The 21681-nt window shown below is 43.3% G+C and overlaps 1 protein-coding gene across 1 annotated transcript in view; it reads left to right on the top strand.

The window, feature by feature from the left end:
• Positions 1-20423, top strand: part of CUX1 (cut like homeobox 1) — a 272705-nt gene extending 252282 nt beyond the window's left edge. The window contains exons 20-23 of the mRNA XM_072138168.1: positions 5709-5765; positions 14286-14366; positions 14474-14538; positions 18357-20423. Of these exons, the coding sequence (XP_071994269.1) occupies positions 5709-5765; positions 14286-14366; positions 14474-14538; positions 18357-18420 (267 nt within the window). The 3' untranslated portion in view covers positions 18421-20423. The remainder of the gene's footprint in view (positions 1-5708; positions 5766-14285; positions 14367-14473; positions 14539-18356) is intronic.
• Positions 20424-21681: the final 1258 nt, after the last annotated feature.

Genomic DNA, 21681 nt, shown 5'->3' with positions numbered 1-21681 from the left:
GTTTAGTATTTTAGGCTTTTACTATTTAGGTGTTGTATTTTAGGCTTTTACTATTTAGGTGTAGTATTTTAGGCTTTTACTATTTAGGTGTTGTATTTTAGGCTTTTACTATTTAGGTTTAGTATTTTAGGCTTTTACTATTTAGGTGTAGTATTTTAGGCTTTTACTATTTAGGTGTTGTATTTTAGGCTTATACTATTTAGGTGTAGTATTTTAGGCTTTTATTATTAAAGAGAACCTGTCATGCAAAATAACCCCCCTAAACTAAATATATTTTCATAAACTGCCATTAGAGAGCATTGCCTCTATCCCTTCATTGTCCCTCTACATGCCTGTAAACCTTAGCAATGAGGTCCTAAAGCTGTATGCAAATGACCTGTGAAATGTCCAATGAAGCATTAGCATATTCAAGCTGTCCACCTTATTCATGAGTGGGAGGCACAGCCACACCCCCAGTGCATGACTGACAGCCTGTATAAAGATGTGAGGCTGTATAATGATGTGCTTCCTGGTGCTGGTGGCCACGCCCCCTGCAGCCTGTGTGTGCATGTGTGTGTGTATACAGGAGAGATACAGCAGCTCCAGGCAGCCATGTTACAGCAGAATATGTCAGATTCATGTGTAGCTGATGTCTGTGTCTCTCACCTGTATATTAGGAGGATGCAGCATGTCAGCAGATGCAGCACACACACTAGCCATGCTTTACTATACATTACACACAGACATGAGCAGGGGGAGGAGAGGGGAGGGGTAACAGGGGTGACATCACTGCCTCTGACCATGTGACCAGCCTCATTTACATGATAAAAAATATGTGATTTTACAATGAATAATGTATGAAATAACTAGATAAAGGCTGGAATGGGATCCTTGTGAGCTGCTTCAACAGGTAGAGGTGACAGGACAAGTGACACAGACCTGATGACCGGTGTCCCATAAGGTTTAGTGTTATATGCTTTTACTATTTAGGTTTAGTGTTGTAGGCTTTTACTATTTACCTTTAGTATTTTAGGCTTTTACTAATTAGGTTTAGTATTTTAGGCTTCTACTATTTAGGTTTAGTATTTTAGGCTTTTACTATTTAGGTTTAGTATTGTAGGCTTTTACTAGTTAGGTTTAGTATTGTAGGCTTTTACTATTTAGCTTTAGTATTGTAGGCTTTTACTATTTAGGTTTAGTATTGTAGGCTTTTACTATTTAGGTTTAGTATTGTAGGCTTTTACTATTTAGCTTTAGTATTTTAGGCTTTTACTATTTAGCTTTAGTATTTTTAGGCTTTTACTATTTAGCTTTAGTATTTTAGGCTTTTACTATTTAGCTTTAGTATTTTAGGCTTTTACTATTTAGGTTTAGTATTGTAGGCTTTTACTATTTAGGTTTAGCATTGTAGGCTTTTACTATTTAGGTTTAGTATTTTAGGCTTTTACTATTGAGGTTTTGTTTGTGGGTTAAGACCTTTCCTGCAATCACTCTTCACTTTGCAGCGCAAAAGACTCTTGTTAGGATTGTGAAATGTATCTCATGGTTATCAGAGTTATTGTAGGTAAAACCCATTGCTCACTCGCTCCGTATGCTTGGGGTTTTACTAGGGTGAAAATCGAATCACTAAACTGATTGAGCATATTAGTTTAATTATTCTAAGTTTGGGCTGGTAAATCCTGTAAGTGCATTGGAGTGAGTTTACCGAACCAAATTCAGTCGTGGGTAGAGGGCTTGATTCTCATCTAGGAATCTCTTAGGAGAGCAGAGAGGATTTGATGATCATCATGACACCAGCGACTAAGACACCCCCATGACATAGAGCCACGTATACTTTTAGTTAGTGGAACCATAAATTTTAATTATAAAAGCTGATTGGGAAATATTATTAAAAAGTCTATGGGAACCTGTCATTGGGTAACAATGGATGAGAGAATATAAAAATGGTGCGGGGTCGATTGACGCGCTACATCCAGAGTAAGATAATGGGAATTTTATTGGTATAATTTAACAACGCGTTTCAACACCGTAACGGTGTCTTCATCGGGTCAGAGACTGCAGGAGAGGGGGGGTTCCTGCCGGACCACCATCCAGCTCCGGGGTTTGACGCTGCAACTCCTCTGCGATCTGATAAGCGACTTCCCCCACCCCGCTCCCCCCGTTTTGTGCACACAATCTTAGGCGCCTGGCTCAAAAAATCCCTCAATTACCGTATTTTCCGGACTATAAGGCGCACTTAAAAGCCTTGGATTTCCTTGGAAATCCAAAGTGCGCCTTATAGTCCGGTGCGCCCTATGTATGGCGCTGGGCAGCGGACCATACTTACATAGGTCCCCGCTACCGGAGACTGGAGACAGCAGATCTCCAGCGGGAACTGCAGACCACGCGGCACTAACAACTTCTGCCGCGTGGTCTGCAGTTCCTGCTGGAGATCTGCTGTCTCCGGTAGCGGGGACCTATGTAAGTATGGTCCGCTGCCATCCTCCACCTCCCCCTCACCTTCCCCACTCACCTTCCCCGCGTCGCCGCGTCTCTTCTCCGCGTCGCGTCCCGTCGGGTCTCCGCTCTGCCCCCGGACCTCCGCCACGCCCCCGGACCCCGCGCCTTATAGTCCGATGCGCCTTATATATGGAATTATTACATATATAAGGCGCATCGGACTAATGCGCCTTATATTCCGGTGCGCCTAATGGCCCGGAAAATACGGTATATTTTTCACTTCAATCTCTTTAGGTGAAAATGTGTGTCCTGATGGCAGGTTCCCTTTAAAACTGCTCTATGACATTGTGTAGTTGGTCTCTTTTTTATGTATTTGTATAAAGTATAAGATGACAGTAGCAGCCATTGGACTCATAGGGTTAACCCTATTATCTCAGGTTATATCAGGACATCTATGTCCACATATGTGATCGCTACTAAACCTACACAAGAGATGAATTTATTTTTAATGGTTGTGATATCAGACCTCACTCTGCAATGTAGTCGGAGGTTTATAGATCTTTTCCACAATAATAAGCGTGCAGATTTACTTAGTGGTCTCAATGTTTCTAACATAAAACCACAGGATGTTTCCAAAAAGAATTTTTGATGGAATGTGTTTCCGAGATTTGTGTATACAGAAGACATTTGTCTTTCCATACGCAGTATAAAAGCTTTTCCTCCACCATTTATTGTGCCTTATTGATTGTTGCACTTAAATTGTTATTTACTCGTTTTCTCAATCAACCAATGGATTTTCTAAACCCATCCTGGCACAAAGTCAGACTCTGAAACTATTGCTGAGGTGGTGAGGTAAAATCTACTTGAGGTTCGCCTCACCAATATGCAGCTGTATATGAGGGAAAAACTATTCAACATCCCATTATGTTATACTGCAAAAAGTTATGTATTGTTTTTTATGGTATCTATGAAACACAATAAAAATATTGATGTCCTATGCCAAGGACAGCAGGATGACCTAACAACTGGCAGCCACACAGATCAGCAGCCTTCAACAGAGAATGAAACAGGAAGCAGACAGCGCCCTTCTCTGTATAGTGGTCAGACCAGTATACTGCAGATTAGCTTCCGTTTATTGTGAATGAGAACTAAGTTGCAATGTCTCAGTTCAGCCACTACACTTAGAATGGAGCTGTCTGCTTCCTGTCCAATTCTCTGTTTATCCACTGCTAATAACATCTAATCATTGGGTTATTGGACCCACCAATCTGATATTAAAGGGAACCTAGCACCAGGGACCTAATTTTCACTAAAGAAAGCTTTTGGAAGCCCATTATAGCTGCATTGTAAATATGTCTTTCTGCCTTTTCTAAGCGTTTGCATTACAATATAATTGTGTGTTATAACTTACCTTGCACACTGACAGAATCCTCTGTGAAGTCCCAGGTGTTGAGCTTTGGTTTGGATGCATTTCAACAACACGTGACAGTCTGTGCTGCAGACACCAAGCCTGGTAAGCTGACATCAGTGGGAGAGGGAGGAGCTGTACAGGAGCACAAAGGTGAGGGCTGAGAGCTGAGGCGTGAGCAGCATAGATAAGTCACATGTTGTTTTTTGAAATGCATCCAAACCAAAGCCCAACCCCTGGGACTACACAGAGGATTTTATTCAGGGTGCAAGGTAAGTTATAACACACAATTATATTGTAATGCAAATGCTTAGAGAAAGCAGAGAGGTATATGTGCAATGCAGATGTAATGGGATTCTGTCTTTAGTGAAAATGAGGACCCAGGTGACAGGTTCCCTTAATAAAATGTTCTATGAATGTGTTTTGTTAATATTTCTAGCCCTAAAAAACGCTTTTATCAGGTGGCAGATTAAAATTGTACCCTTTTACACAGTTTTCAAGGAACATTTGCATTCATTTTTTTCTGCTGGAGTTATTTATTTTAACACTAGTGTTTTACACCGATGTCTTAATGACAGAAGCACTGGGAAGAGAAATGCCAAATTTAGTAAAAATGCATTTATATTAACTTGATGTAGTTGACAGCATGAGCTAGAATAGATTTGCTCAATTTACAGCAGAAATTGGCCAGAGGAGACCAGACCACGCCTGTCAACATTTAGAACTAAACTCGTCCAGCATCCAGGTGGACCATATTCAGGGCTTTAGTAGTATTGTCCCTAGTCTTCCTGGAGGAATAAAACCTCTCTGATAAAGGTGGACCAAGCTGGTATCAGTGGCATTAGATGATTGGCCAAGATCTTCAACAACAGTTTATGGTCCACATTGAGCAGAGAGTTGGGTCTGTAGCCAGCACAAAAAGCCAAATCTTTACCATCCTTGGGGATAATGACAATATGAGCTGCCAGATGCTATGGCATTGAAGACATCTACAAAATGTTCTGTAAGACATTCTCATCCCCCCCTCTACAACTGCTCAGCACTTCTCCCTAATGGATCATCAGTGTCATCCGAACCTTGTATGTCATCCATTTTTGGGGATATGCAAAAGAAAAAAAACTAAGGCTGGAAAATGATGTCACTAGCTAACTTGTCGCTGGTCACATGATTGTGTTACCCAACAACTGATCCACAAATACCTGTGTATCGTCCATATTTCTAACATTCTGTAGAAAGAACAAGCTACAAACACAGGTAGGAATAGGACCTTCTCATGTTTTTCACTGACCCATATAAAACTCAGATTGTGCGCATGGGTCCATGAAAATTTAAAAACAGCATATGTTTTTTCTGGAAGCAGATATACAAGACGTTCCTTATTTCTCATGTACATTGATTTGTACTATCATGACACTATCATGGAAAAAGGAAGCAACAACAAAGTCTCATACTGTGCCCCATTTATCATAAGCAACCTCTAAGTGTTTGGCTTGCCATATGCTTTACATGGTATCTGAGAGTGGAACACCAAATTGTCACTCGTGATTGCAACGTGATTGTGTGGGGCAGAGACTTAAAGGGGTTGGCCACTAATAAGAAAGTTTACCAGGGTAAGTCGAATACCCTATTAGGGTCACCTGAACGTTTCTCTGCAATGTGTGGAAGCCCCAGGTCACCACTGGCAGAAGAACTCAGGACTTCCTATGACCTCCAACTTCCCGCAGACATCTGGCGGATCAAGCGCCCCCCCCCCCCCCCCGCACTATTACTATATGAAGGGCCATCCAATTCCTATGTTCCTTCATTTTTAATAAGCTAACACTCAATTCCTTAAAGTTGCTTTGTGTGGCTGAAAAGTTAACAATTTTCTTTCCTATTTCAGGAACGGCAGAGGAAGTATCTGAGTTTAAGTCCATGGGATAAAGCAACTCTTGGTATGGTAAGTACCTGCACATGTGTATGACTGTGTACGGAATATATGTAAAGGGAAGAATCTGCAATATCCTGCACTGTCAGTATTCAATGCTGGATGTGTAGGTAGACAGAAGGGTAAATGATGAATCATGATGCTGCAGTCATCAATATCCAATCCTAACATTAGTCCTAAGTGTAGGAAGTAAGTAAGACAAACTAGGACAAAGAAGCATTTTTCTTTATTACCGTATATAACAAAGTTTAAAATTATCATCAATTTTTTAAGTATTTATTTGTTTTGAATTTTTATAACAAAACCATCATAAACTTACAAACACAAAATATAACAGGGCAGTATGTCAAGTTTTTCTGACCAACAATTGGGAGTAGATTAGGAGTAAAACACAGTATCTAATGATATGTAGAATCCACAAGTAGCTGCAAAATAAATAATACAAATCAGATAGAAAGAAATAACTTGGAGTCGCAACCGGGCCCAGGAGGCTTAAAATGGCCCATAAGGTGTCATTTTCCCATATGATAAGACTAGTACTATAATCCTTACATTAGGCTGTTTCATTAGGCCCCTGGGTGACAAAGCTTTAATAGGCCCCTTTGCAGTGAACTTATGTGGCAGCATTAAAAATTCAGAAACTAAAAAAGTCTCCTGTTTCCTAAAATATTCCTTAGTTTATCATCCCAACAGCCCCTCATGGTTATTTTATATAAAGCCCCCCTCACCCCCTATGGATTAATTAAATACAGCCCCCTTACCCCTATGGATTCCTTATGTGGGCCCCCCACTAGCCCTAGGCCCCGGCACTTGCCCGAGTATGCCCAGTGTTGGCGCCGGCCCTGGTCGGATGCCTGCCACAGACTTTGCACTTTGTCCCATTACAATTTTGTAATCTATCATTGTATTCTAGTTACCCATTCCCCTAATAATCTTGGTTGCTCTCCTTTGCATCCGTTCCAGCTCTACTATATCCTCTATATACACTGGTGCCCAAAACTGCACACAATATTCCATGTGTGGTCTGACCAGGGATTTGTATAAGGGCAAAACTATGTCTTTATCATGAGAATCTATTCCTCTCTTGATACATCCCATAATTTTATTTGCTTTAGCAGCAGCTGCCTGGCTCTAGTCACTAAAATTAAGTTTACCATCCACCAATACCCCCAAGTCCTTTTCAACTCCAGGTTTACCAAATAATTGACTGTTAGAACATAATTGTACTTTTTGTTTCCACAGCCAAAGTGCATAACTTTACATTTATCTACATTAAACCTCATCAACCATTTCTCCACCCAGTCTACCAGCTTCCACAAATCTCTCTGTAATGCTATACTATTGAACTTAGTATTAATTACTTTACACAGCTTAGTATCATCTGCAAATATTGAAGTTTGACTGTGTTAACCCACTATAAGGTCATTATTAAAAATATTAAAAGGAAGTGGCCCCAATACTGACCCCTGTGGCACTCCACTGGTAACATCAACCCAATCTGAGAATGTGCCATTAATGACAACCCTCTGTTTTCTATCACTAAGCCAATTACTTACCCAAATACACAGATTTTCCCCTAGTCCAAGCAGTCTCATTTTACGTACCAACCTTTTATGCGGCACGGTGTCAAATGCCTTTGAAAAGTCCAGATATACAACATCCACAGCGTACCCCAGGTCCAGTCTAGAACTTACCACCTCAGAGAAGCCAATCAGATTAGTCTGACAGGACCGATCCGTCATAAACCCATGGTGACGCTGGGTTATAAGGTTATGTGCAGTGAGATACTCCAGGATAGCATCTCTAACAAACCCCTCAAGTATTTTCCCCACAACAGAAGTTAAGCTTGCAGGTCTGTAGTTTCCAGGATTGCTTTTTGATCCTTTTTTGTATATTGGCACCACATTTGCTATGTGCCAGTCCTGCGGAATAGAACTAGTCCTTAATGAATCTTCAAATATTCTCAAGGTATGTTTGCTTCATAGTGCATCAAATCAAATGGTAGGTTTCCTTTAAATGTCAGGAAGTGGAGATCTAGGGGAGAAAAGGGCCTTCTTCTGGTAAGATAGGCCTATAGACATGTTTTTCTTATGCAGTTTTGGCCTTACTGATGTATACAGCACACAAACACAAGTTTAGTACACACAATCTTAACTGGTACAAACCTAAATGATAATGCAAGATTGAAAACACAGTCCTGACTTGCAAAGCCAGCACCAGAAATAGAAACTTTAATGAAATCAGCCACTTTTAGATTGTGCTGAGTCCATTTTAACATCTGCGGTTTCAGCTTTTCTTTGCTTTAATACCTTTACCCAAATTACACTGTCACGAATTTTCATGATGGGGCAGCCATATATCTTCACCCTTGGTCTGTAAAGTACTGATATGACTGCAATATTGATTAGCGTCTTTTGTTTAGAGGAGGCAAAAACTGTGATGCTGCCTTCTAGTTTTTCTGCCATAATCATTCCATAGCAGCCCACTGATATGTGTATATATGTATGTGATAGTGTTCCTCTTTGATAACAATTAGTTAGGCCTCATTTTGGGGCTTTAATACATTCTGTACCCAGGTGACTGCTGGTGGTTGGCTGGAGAGGGTCTGGTCAGACCTCTCCATGCCACCTTCAAACCTTCAGCAGTGCATTTAAGACTGGATCACCCCTTCTAGAGACAACATTCCCCTTTATCTGTGTGCTCAACTATCCTGTGTTAATACAATCCTCTCACCTACTGTCCAGAGAGAGAGTGTTAGTACATGCATTTCATTCTATTCTGTTCCTAAATAGTTAATATTTTTCATTTATCTTCAATGTATCTGCTGGAACCACCTGGTGTATTGCAGTCTGTCCTATTGGCTAGCTCCCTGAAGCTTTCCAGAGGCTTTGAATCTATAAGCATAGGCTCAGCCCTTGGTTCTTTGTCTCTGTCCTGAGATTTTTGTGAGAATTGACACTGCTAATTTGTGCTGCTGATGCATAAGAACTGACATAGCTCCCAGGAGAATCACCAGCCCTGAAGATCACTAATTCAGGGCTGAGGTACTAGTTCATTCCCCTTGGATAGAGGGGGTGCATCTGCACTTCAGCTAGCCAATGGATACAGCCTTTTGCATGCCATCAGAGTGGAAAGTTGCACAGCCTGTTACAGTTAATTTATTAGGAGATCTTGCAGACAGGTCAGCAGCAATAAGTTTCTGCATCATCTCTGTTTCCCAGTGTGAGTCCCTGGCTGAAGCTGCTAAAACATGGGTCTTCCATGTACCATCACCCGGACCCATTATCGTATTGGGCTAGGCCACCACCAAGCCAGCCATTTCTTCACATATGCCCCCATATACTTTGGGGCTCGGTGGTGATGTTGCACATGCACACAACCATGTGTGCAATATGGGCCACAAAGAGGGGAAAGTTTGCTGCCCGTATTGCACAGGTGGACAAGGGCAGGTGTTCATAAGAACTGAATGGCCGCTCAGCTCATGGGGCCGTGCACAATAGACCTGGGGTCTGGTCTAGCTCACAGCCCCCAAGTACAGTCACGTACATGAGGTCTTACACGGAAAACAGCTGATTTCTATCTTCTTATCAAGACAGACAGAGGCCCCCTGAGGTGTATGATGGGGGTATGCATACCTCCCAACTTTTGTGGAGGAGAAAGAGGGACAAAATGGCGGCGCGCGAAGCGCGCCGCGGCGATTTTTTTACCCACAGAAGCCACACCCTAGCCACGCCCCCTAACCACACCCCCTGGCCACGCCACTGCTCATACCTTCAACGCATCCACTGGCACCAATGTATATTTATGTATATAATTGGGGGGCATATTCCACTCCCCCTAGACAACGAGCATGCCCTCCTAGACAACGAGCATGTCCTCCCCTAGACAACGAGCATGCCCCCCCCAGACAACGAGCATGTCCTCCCCTAGACAACGAGCATGTCCCCCCCTAGACAACGAGCATGTCCCCCCCAGACAACGGGCATGTCCGCCCCCAGACAACGAGCATGCCCCCCCCTAGACAACGAGCATGTCCCCCCCAGACAACGAGCATGTCCCCCCCAGACAACGGGCATGTCCGCCCCCAGACAACGAGCATGCCCCCCCCTAGACAACGAGCATGTCCCCCCCAGACAACGAGCATGCCCCCCCTAGACAACAAGCATGCCCCCCCTAGACAACGAGCATGTCCCCTAGACAACGAGCATGCCCCCCCCTAGACAACGAGCATGTACCCCCCCCTAGACAACGAGCATGTACCCCCACCTAGACAACGAGAATGTACCCCCACCTAGACAACGACCATGTCCCCCCCTAGACAACGAGCATGTCCCCCCCCCCTAGACAACGAGCATGTCCCCCACCTAGACAACGAGCATGTCCTCCCCTGTGGCTGCGTGCCCTTTTTTGTGTGTTTGTGTTATTTTTGTCTTCTAGGACCGTGCCTGCTGTGGACTGCTTCGGATTCGAAGGATTACATCGATGACCGACAGTTCTAACAAATAAAATGGTCAACGAGGGTGTGTCTGCGTTTTTTGTTCAATAAAATTTTCTGAAAACGGTGTGATTATTTATTTTTTTGCGACACTCTTCATAGTTTGCCGTAGTAGTGGTGCCGGCTAGGTGACGGTGCTCATTACTAAGGGCTGGCCTTAGTGTTTGCCTTAATTTTTTTGGCAAATTCACACTAACGCCCATACCATTACCCCGGTACCCACCGCCACCAGGGGTGCCGGGAAGAGCCGGGTACAAACCAGTACCTGACCGTCTATAGATGGTCAGGTGTTGGGGCGGCTGCAGGCTGTTATTGTTGCGCTGGAATAGCCCCCTAACAGTGGCCTATCCCAGCTCAGTAATGGCGGCTGCTGCTGCTTTTTTGTATCAGGCTGATTTGAAAAATAGGGGCACCCCATGCCGTTTTTTCTTCAAATTTTTGACAAAAATATGCGTGGGGTCCCCCCTTTAAAGGGGGCTCCCAGGCTGTTTCCCCCATTTTTACAAAAAAATGGGGGGGAAAAACGGCATGGGGTGCCCCCTATTGTTCAAATCAGCCAGATACAAAAAAGCAGCAGCAGCCTGCTATTACTGAGCTGGGATAGGCCACTGTTAGGGGGCTATCCCAGCGCAACAATAACAGCCTGCAGCCGCCCCAACACCTGACCATCTATAGACGGTCAGGTACTGGTTTGTACCCGGCTCTTCCCGGCACCCCTGGTGGCGGTGGGTACCGGGGTAATGGTATGGGCGTTAGTGTAAATTTGCCAAAAAAATTAAGGCAAACACTAAGGCCTGCCCTTAGTAATGAGCACCGTCACCTAGCCGGCACCACTACTACGGCAAACTATGAAGAGTGTCGCAAAAAAATAAATAATCACACCGTTTTCAGAAAATTTTATTGAACAAAAGACGCAGACACACCCTCGTTGACCATTTTATTTGTTAGAACTGTCGGTCATCGATGTAATCCTTCGAATCCGAAGCAGTCCACAGCAGGCACGGTCCTGGAAGACAAAAATAACACAAACACACAAAAAAGGGCACGCAGCCACAGGGGAGGACATGCTCGTTGTCTAGGGGTCAGGGGTAGACATGCTCGTTGTCTAGGGGGGGGGGGAATGCTAGTTGTCTAGGGGGGGGACATGCTCGTTGTCTAGGAGTCGGGGGGAGACATGCTCGTTGTCTAGGGGGGGGAATGCTCGTTGTCTGGGGGGGGGGAAATGCTAGTTGTCTAGGGGGGGGACATGCTCGTTGTCTAGGAGTCGGGGGGAGACATGCTCGTTGTCTAGGGGGGGGAATGCTCGTTGTCTGGGGGGGGGGACATGCTCGTTGTCTAGGGGGGGGCATGCTCGTTGTCTTGGGGGGGGACATGCTCGTTGTCTAGGGGTCAGGGGGAGACATGCTCGTTGTCTAGCAGGGGGAAATGCTCGTTGTCTAGGGGGGGAAATCCTCGTTGTCTAGGGGGGGGACATGCTCGTTGTCGCAGTAAAGGGGAGGGGTCCTATGGAGCGCAGTAAAGGGGAGGGGTCCTATGGAGCGCAGTAAAGGGGAGGGGTCCTATGGAGCGCAGTAAAGGGGAGGGGTCCTATGGAGCGCAGTAAAGGGGAGGGGTCCTATGGAGCGCAGTAAAGGGGAGGGGTCCTATGGAGCGCAGTAAAGGGGAGGGGTCCTATGGAGCGCAGTAAAGGGGAGGAGTCCTATTGAGCGCGCAGTGAAAGCCATAAAAAACACATTTGATATTTTCCTTCCCGCTTCCCAGTACAGGGCCTGGAATATTTAATACTGTCACTAGGAAGTATAATTTGTTACGCAGAAACAGGCCGCACACAGCTCTGTACGTGGAAAAATAAAAAAGTTATTGATTTTTGAAAGTGGGGAGTGAAATATGGAAACGCAAAAATCGTTCCGTCAGAGTAATGGAGCAGGCGGCCGTGTATGACCATTCTGCTCCATTACCGTCATAGAGCGATGACATGGACCTTATGTGGACCCCAACAGACCCCTTGTTTTCATGATCTATGGGGGTCACATCACTGAAACCCCCACACATCAGCAGGTTAAGCCCTGTCCTATGGATAGGGCCTAACTTGTATTTGTGGGAAAACCCCTTTAACCCCTTAACGCTCTGCGCCGTAGCTCTACGACGCAGAGAGTATAAGGAGTGTATGAAGAGGGCTCACGGGCTGAGTCTTCTTCATACAAGGTGGGGGGTTTTGCATGTTGCAGAAAACCCCCACCGCTAATAACCGCAGTCGGTCATTGTCGCCGGCAAAGTCTTTTTTACGATCGCTGTGCCCCCGAACGTCATCGGGGGCGGCGATCGTTTGCCGTGGTAGCCTCGGGTCTTCTTTTGACACGAGGCTACATGGCTTCTGCAGGTTCGTTACAATGAGCCAGAAGTATTGCAGTATATGGTAGGAGCGATCTGACCATCAAGGGTTAATGTACCGTAGATGGTCTAAGAAATAGTGGAAAAAAAAGAAAAAACAGGTTTTAAAAATAAAAAAAATTTATAAAATATTAAAAATTCTAATCACCTCCCTTTCCCTAGAACGGATATAAAACATAATAAACAGTAAAGATCACAGACATATTAGGTATCGCCGCGTCCCAAAATGCCCGATCTATCAAAATATAAAAACGGTTACGGGCGGCGGTGACCTCCGAGGCGGGAAATGGCGCCCAAATGTCCGAAATGCGACTTTTACACCTTTTTACATCACATAAAAAATGAAATTAAAAATGATCAAAATGTCGCACAGACCTCAAAATGGTAGCAATGAAAACGTCGGCTCATTTCGCCAAAAATGACCCCACCCCCAGCTCCGTGCACCGAAATATGAAAAAGTTATTAGCGTCAGAAGATGGCAAAAATTTTTTTTTGTTTTTGCACACATGCGTTTAATTTTTGAAAATGTATTAAAACACAATAAAACCTGTATAAATCCGGTATCACCGCGATCGCACCAAACCAAAGAATAAAGCTGAGGTGTTATTTTGAGTGCACAGTCAAAGTCGAAAAAACTGAGCCCACAAGAACGTGACATGTGCGGTTTTTTAAAAAAATTTTTCCACATTTGGAATTTTTTGCAGCTTCGCAGTACACGGCATGTTAAAATAAATAACATTACGGGAAAGTAAAATTTGTTACGCACAAAATAAGCCCTCACACAGCTCTGTACACGGAAAAATGAAAAAGTTATGGATTTTTGAAGTTGGAAAGCGAGAAATGAGAGAAAAACCCTGCGTCCTTAAGGGGTTAAGGGATTAAGTATATGGTACAATAAAAGCAGAATAGAAGGGCACTGGGGGGGTTAGGGATGGGGGCAGGGGGTCTATGGAGGAAAGTGTTTAACCCTTTAGCTGCTGCCTGCAGTCACTGTAGAGTACCTGTTATCACACTGCAGCAGCTGCACACACTCGGCTCTGCTTCATCAGACGAACTTCAGTGAGGAGCAGGAGGAGGTGGGGGCAGGGAGCCATTGATGTAGCAGTGCTGGAGAGTTCCTGCCTGCACGGAGGATGATCCCCTGGGGCTGCTGTGCAGGGGCAGTGCAGAGAACATGACACTCTGCACTGCTCCATCCATCCATCCATCCATGTGCCTGCAAGTGGCAGCCTGAGGACAGGGAGGGCTCTGCCTCCCAGGGGAGGGGATGGGGGAGGTGCCGGCTCTGCAGCAGACAGCCCGGGAGCTGGAGAGGAGGAGGACGCTGTACCCCGCCCCCTGGCTTCTCTGTATCCTGAGCAGGACGGGGGCGGGACTCGGGGGCGGGACTCGGGGGGGGGGCGGGACTCGGGGGCGGGACAAAACGGAAAAATCCGTGAAACCGCAAAAAAACCGGGACTTTCACTTAACGGTCCGTGCAGGCGGGACAAGGGTTAAAAAACGGGACTGTCCCGCCCAAAACGGGACGGTTGGGAGGTATGGGTATGTGGGATGGGGGGGTAAGGAGCAGGAGCAAATGACTGCATTTTGTTGAAAGGTGAGGTGTGCTTTAAACCACTTAAACTTATTTTATCTGCTTTTTGTAGGGACGTCTCATTCTATCAAACAAGATGGCGCGCACAATTGCGTTTTTCTATACTCTCTTCCTTCATTGCCTGGTATTCTTGGTAAGTTTGTGTAATGGGAAAATATACTTAAATGTGAAGGGCACCATTGTACCATTAACAATGCACTGAATGTATATTACCTATATATATATATGTTTATTTATTAGGTTCTGTACAAAACTGCCTGGAGTGAAAGTGTGGGGAGAGACTGTGCTGCCTACTGTGCGAAAAAGTAAGTAAATGGAAGACGCATTGTAGTGTTTGCTGGAATATCAGTGACGCAGTGTTATAAAGTAATAGAGGGAGATTCATGTGTCTTGTACACTAGTTTACAGCTATACAATCCCTGAAATAATTACAATTACTAGTGAACTGCCAGTAATTCTGATTTGCATCTTTACGGCGGCGGAGTGGGCCAACGCGGGCCATTCCTACTCCATGCCTGCCCACTCTCTACCACCATCAAAAATTCATGTGGCACATTTATGAGGATGAGGACTTTATCATGTGCCTGCAGACGAGGGCTCACATATGAGACATATCCCCCACAGCATGTTGAATACATTATATGTTCTATATTCGCTCTTTGAACTCCTTGCCCCTTCTTATCACATTTATATATTTAGTAGCTGTCACAATAGTCACCCTGATAGGACAGCTAAAAACATGACCTAAATATAACATCAGAAATATACATTATAGCTAATTTGACATCTCAAAGTAAAATCATCTGAGGCCATTTCAGCCTGTTTGCGCTTTATTAGATTTAAAGAAGACCTGTCAACCATATAAGAGGCACTAGATGCTGCTTACTAAGGTAAGCAGCTCCTAGTGGTACAACAGATGCAGCAGTGTTACACTGTTAGCATTATCGGAAACCTCAGATAACGCTAGCAGACACTGCCAATGTACAATGTACCGCGCTTTAAGCGATCCAGCGTATTCATGAGTGGGCCGGACCGCCCCCCTCATGAATACGCCCGTATTCTATTGACATTGCGGCCGTGTCTGCCCGCGTTATCAGAGGGTTCCCATAACGCTAGCAGTGTAACACTGCTGCATCTGTTGTAGCACTAAGAGCTGCTTACTTTAGTAACCAGCTCCTAGTGCCTTTTATATGGATGACAGGTCCTCTTTAAGAATTCAAAAACTAAGACATTAGTAGGATTTGGCAAGTAAACTGTTAAAAGCAGGGTAACTACCCGCCATTATGATGTGATACAATAGAATTTTGCCCAGAGATGCCATACATAGAGGGTGGACCCATAGTGTTAGTTTTGCCCCATGAATCATGGCCATGGCTAGTAGTAAGGGGGATAAGTTTGCCAGTTTGGCTATTGGGACGTCAATCCGGCAATACGTCGGGGTCGCATGTCTGAACCAGAAATAAAACTAAGGGTCAGCTTTTCTCTAGCCATCCACCGTTCCCTGTACATAGTAGCGTTACAATGAGGTGGAACCTATGAGTTCTCCATTATACATAAGGATTTCCTATCACACAAAAGTACTCATGTTATCATGTTACATCTGTTACTGAGACTAAGTACTTCCTTACATTTCCCATTGGAAATGTGCATAGATCCAAAAAAGTATTCTCTGTAAACGATTTCCTCTGACTTTTGGCTATCGATGCTCATGAAAATGTTCTGATCAACCTAGAAACACAGATGTGTTTCTATTTCCATTTACATTACAGACCATTATCCTAAGGCCGTACATCCCACTCATTCTATTAACCTCCTAAACGCACATTACAGTGAAACCTTATACATGCTCACCCAGCATAGTCAGACAATTCAGACGCTTTATTCAAACATTTTGACAGAATGCAAGTCATTTTGGACAAAGGACAATAGTTGCCTTTTTAGGTGACATTGGGTAACACGGTCAACTGATGACCAGAAAGATTCATATAGGGTATCAGCCATCAAATAAATGCATGGAAATCTGCAGGCAGCATGTATAAGACACCAGGGGATACAAAATAGTTCTATGTCCTATCTGCAGGCAGCATGTTATAGAGCAGGAGAAGCTGAGCATATATATAACCATATATATATATATATATATATATATATATATATATATATATATATATATTAGAAGATTGTACATAGTGTTCTATTTGTGAGTTAGATGCGGTATAGCCATAAGGAGCTGGGGAGTAGATTATACAGAGTGTCCTATCTGCATGTTATAGAGCAGGAGGAGCTGAGGATATTGTACATAGTGTCCTGTCTGCAGACAGCATATTATAGAGCAGGAGGTGCTGAGGGGATTGTACATTATGTCCTATCTGCAGGCAGCATGTTATAGAGCAGGAGGAGTTGAGGGGATCGTACAGAGTGTATTGTATGCATACAGGATGTTATAGAGCAGGAGGAGCTGAGGGGATTGTACATAGTGTCCTGTCTGCAGACAGCATATTATAGAGCAGGAGGTGCTGAGGGGATTTACATAGTGTCCTATCTGGAGGTAGAAGATTATAGAGCAGATGGAGGTGAGGGGATAGTACATGGTGTCCTATCTGCAGACAGCATGTTATAGAGCAGGAGGAGCTGAGGGGATTGCACATAGTTTCCTATCTGCAGGCAGCATGTTATAGAGGAGGAGGAGCTGAGTACATTGTACATAGTGTCCTATCTGCAGGCAGCATGTTATAGAGCAGGAAGAGCTGAGGGGATTGTACATTATGTCCTATCTGCAGGCAGCATGTTATAGAGCAGGAGGAGCTGAGGGGATCGTACAGAGTGTATTGTATGCATACAGGATGTTATAGAGCAGGAGGAGCTGAGGGGATTGTACATAGTGTCTTCTCTGCGGACAGCATGTTATAGAGCAGGGGGTGCTGAGGGGATCGTATGTGGTGTCCTATCTGCAGGTAGCATGTTATAGAGCAGGAGGTGCTGAGGGGATCGTATGTGGTGTCCTATCTTCAGGTAGCAGGTTATAGAGCAGGAGGAGCTGAGGCAATCGTACATTATGTCCTATCTGTAGGCAGCATGTTATAGAGTAGGAGGAGCTGAGGGGATTGTACATCATGTCCTATCTGCAGACAGCATGATATAGAGCAGGAGGTGCTGAGGGGATTGTACATGGTGTCCTATCTGCAGGCAGCATGTTATAGAACAGGAGGAGCTGAGCAGATTTTCATAGTGTTATAGAGAAGGATAAGTTGAGCACATTGATATATAGTTTGTGTGAAAATATTCAGTTTTCCTTACTACATACATATCAAGAAGTTATGAGGTTGTCCTATCCATGACCGACTGCCCTTCACACACACTAAACAGCACAAGTAAAGTACAATTATCCAACCAGTGAGAACCCTTTCTGTGCTATGGGAGACCCCTCTGTCTTCCACCATTCAGGCTTGTACATATGCACGCCAACTCTCATTTAGCGTTCAAAACTTTCTCTTAACCGTTTTCATCTCATGCAATCACCGACATTGTGTACAAATAAACTATATGGTATATTCACCAAATAGTACAAAATCTTTTCACGTCTTTAAAGGGAACCTGTCAGCAGAAAATGACCTAATAAACCACAACCACTATGTTGTCCACGGGATAGGGCCTAACTTGCTGATCAGTGGGGCGTCGCTGCCTTAAGACTAATGGAGCAGACGGCCGGCGCTCGGCAATTTCCATCAGCTTCATAGAGATAAACGGAGCAGAATGGTCATGCGCAGCCGTCTGCTCCATTAGTCTGACTGAGCAGCGTTTTCGCGATCTTTGGGGGTCTCAGCAGTTGGCGTGCATATGTACGTGGCCCTCCATACACAAACGTGTCTACATAGCGAATTGTGGGAAATTGTAACAAAGAACACAGGACTTTTATAAGTTATGTGTTACAGTAGATGCTATTTTTTATATCTCTATATTTCTTCATAAAGTCCAAAATATATTCATTTTTGTATCGCCAAAGCTTCCTATAATATAATAATATATATAGTAATATAGACCAGCATATGACAGTTTCCTATGTCATGATAACTTCATTGGAAAATAGCCTGCAGTAATCCTGTATGTGATCTTTCACTTCTAGATACGCCGACCACTTGCACAAATTCCATGAGAACGGAGAAAATGGAGCCATGTGGCAGGAGTAGAGGATCTTCAGTGTGGGGGCGTCTTAATCCCTCTAGGACCAAATGACCGGATGTATTTTTCCAGGCTGCTTTCCCTGATCCATGCATTATGCACAGCTGCTTGACCTAGACTAGCTTTACAATAGCGCAGACACAGGAGCTGAGAAAATGGACTACTTATACATATTTAACAAGGCGACTATCCATTTACCCTTCGCTCTGACTTGCTACTAAGTCAATAGAAGAATTTTGCTTGTTGGCAGTTCTTAAGATTACCTTTAGATTCAGAACATGGAACAACAGGCTGTCTCTATAGTACCGTATAGGTACTCATCATCGCTATAGATATGGCTGTATAGTCAATGTGAGTAATGGTGATCACATACAACTCATCCATTCTGTATAAAATGCTGCAAAGTGTCTTCATATTCCAGGATTGTAGCTGGATTCAGAGTACTCTGGTGCACTGGTGTGTGAGATCCCATCACTGAACACAAAACGGCCTCTCTGCTATGAGTCGCTGATGTAACAAACTTCGGCTTAATACTCAGGGAGGGGTGGCTGTGCTGTGTTCTGTGATGAGAACCAGAATGCTCCTAGTCCAGCTACAATACTGGAAAATAAATCCGCGTTTCACAGTCCTTCTGCCACTAACAACACCCACAAAGGAATGGTCCCTTAGATCTATAGGAACCTACCAAGGTCTGCAGTTTTACATGGTTCAAACTGATGAAAGGGGAGAAAATGTCTCTAGGCAACAACAGTTCAGGTTTTCTGTAATAATTCTAAGTAAAATTAGGAAAATTAAATATGTGATTTTGTTTCTTACAAAAATCACAACCCAGAAAAAAAAATATCTGGCCTGATATATTACACAGTAAGTTATATGACAAGATACTGTCTATATATCTGGTATGTCATATGTTTTGAAGGAATTTTCCTAATGAAACTTTCCATTTTTAATAGAGATATAAATAGTTATTACTTCTGACCCAGTGACAATTTTGCCCTTTTTCCCTCTTCGGAATACAACCTTCTAGTCTTGGGATTGGATCTATGTCGCAACTTGTTTCCAAAACTAAAAATATGTGTATGTCCGAGAGTGGGGATATTCCAATCTACATATGTAGTTCTAGATTTCACTATATTTCCACCAGACTTCCCCCTCCCCATTATCTCTAAGCGATTATCTTGTGTCTGCCATTACAAAATTTGTCAAGTGAAATGACCTGGGAATTGTAAGCCTGACTTTCCCATCTCTGATCAGCATCCGCAGCATTTTGTTCTGCTCATTACTGGTGTCACCACATTGACAGGTACATTGGGTGATTGGGTGGGTATACTTCGATGTTAATCAATAGCATGGTTCATTAGTAAAAGTCCATCAATAGCCGACTGCTTTTCTAATTGACAAATAATCAATAATTGGTCACATCTATGATTTTCTCTGTTGCATGGTTGGGACAGGTTTTCATTTAAATGCAAATTATTTTCTTTTTAAAAATGCAAATTAGTTATCTTATTTCTTGATGATCCACATAGTTCCATACGGGTGAAGTATATAGTTAATCTGCTGCTTCACCGATTGATGACTTTATCATAGAGACTTCCTGAGATGCAATGGAGTGGGGTGATAATAGTCATAGAATATGTGCGTTCTATATGATGATATACAATGTGATCGGCTACAGGTTTGTTTAATGCTTATAGATTCTTTTTTTAATGATCGTATGGTATGTAATTCTCAATATTTAGTGACAGTAAGACATTGAAAGACTGCACCGAGGCTGACGAGAAGGATGATACGGCTGTTTTCAGCTCGCTAAGTGCACGTCTACATTAGAGATCAATAATCGGATCCTTCTGCTTTGCTCAAATGAAACACAATTGCAGATTAATTAAGATATTTCAGTCATTTTGAAGGTTAAGATTGAGGAAAGATGTATAGATGACTGCTATATAATAATGATCTTTTTTTTCTGTATTTTTTGCAAATATAATAATAAAGTTGGGTATGGAAGAAATTTGCTGTCTTGACTGTTTTTATTGAAAAAATATAATATGTTCACAGTGAGTTGTTATTTTCTGATGACTACCCTTAACCTTAATGTACCATAGATGTACCATACGCTGGAGCATGATGTTCCCTCCCCACGATATCTACGACGACTGGAGTGCTATAGGGCAATTCTATGCCAGTTCCTGGCACAGGCTATAGGAAGTGTCAGACAAGGGACAGGACCTCCGCGCATCGGCCGACTCTACTGCCTGAAACCCCCCCATTCACACTCCTTCACACCCACTTGCCATGGAGGTGGTGAAGGGGAGGAAACAAGCGCCTATTTTCCGGGCCTGTAAGCTCTGATAAATCTTCCCTTTAGAGTATACAGGCAGTCCCCTACTTAAGGACACCCGACGTACAGACAACCCCTAGTTACAAACGGACCCCTTTGCCCACTGTGACCTCTGGTGAAGCTCTCTGGATGTTACTATAGTCCCAGGCCGTAATAATCAGCTGTAAGGTGTCTGTAATGAAGCTTTATTGATAATCCTTGGTCCCATTACAGCAAAAAAATTTTGAAACTCCAATTGTCACTGTGGCAAAAAAAAAAAAAAATTCTGGATCTACAATAAAATATACAGTTTCGACTTACATACAAATTCAACTTAAGAACAAACCTACGGAACCTATCTTGTATGAAACCCGGGGACTGCCTGGGTATAGCAATTATTGGAGTTGTCCTCATTCATGAAATAAGTTCACCATGGCATTGGTTCTGCTCTTCCATTGCACATCCATTGCGTTTTGTCTCCGTTGTGCTTCTGTTTTGTCTCCCCATCACATCACATCTGGTTTCTCAGCATCATCAGTTTAAAAAAAAACTGGCCTGTTATCAGTTTTTTCAGTGAACCCATAGACTTCTATGGGTTCCCGTGATCCGCATCTGTGAAAAAAATAGGACAGGTTTCCTAAATTTTTTCCATGGACAACGGATCAGTGAAAATATACACCAATATGAAAACACCTATTGAAAACAATGGCTTCGTGAGGTATCCATGGAAATGACTGCATCACAGAGGTGAAAAACAACGCCAATGTGAAAGAGCCCTAAGAGTCACATATTACACATATTCAAGTGTAATACTACCCTTCTCCTTTCTGCAGTTAATACAAATTGTAACAGTTAGAGAAAATCTAACTTCTGATTGCACTAGCCCTTGTTTTTGTTTTTTTGTTTTTTAGAAAGTTTTAAGAAAGTAAATAAGAAGAGTAGTAGTTGT

Source organism: Engystomops pustulosus, chromosome 2, assembly GCF_040894005.1.
Source record: "Engystomops pustulosus chromosome 2, aEngPut4.maternal, whole genome shotgun sequence".
NCBI classification, from domain to species: domain Eukaryota; kingdom Metazoa; phylum Chordata; class Amphibia; order Anura; family Leptodactylidae; genus Engystomops; species Engystomops pustulosus.
This window is presented reverse-complemented; position numbering and strand designations above follow the sequence as displayed.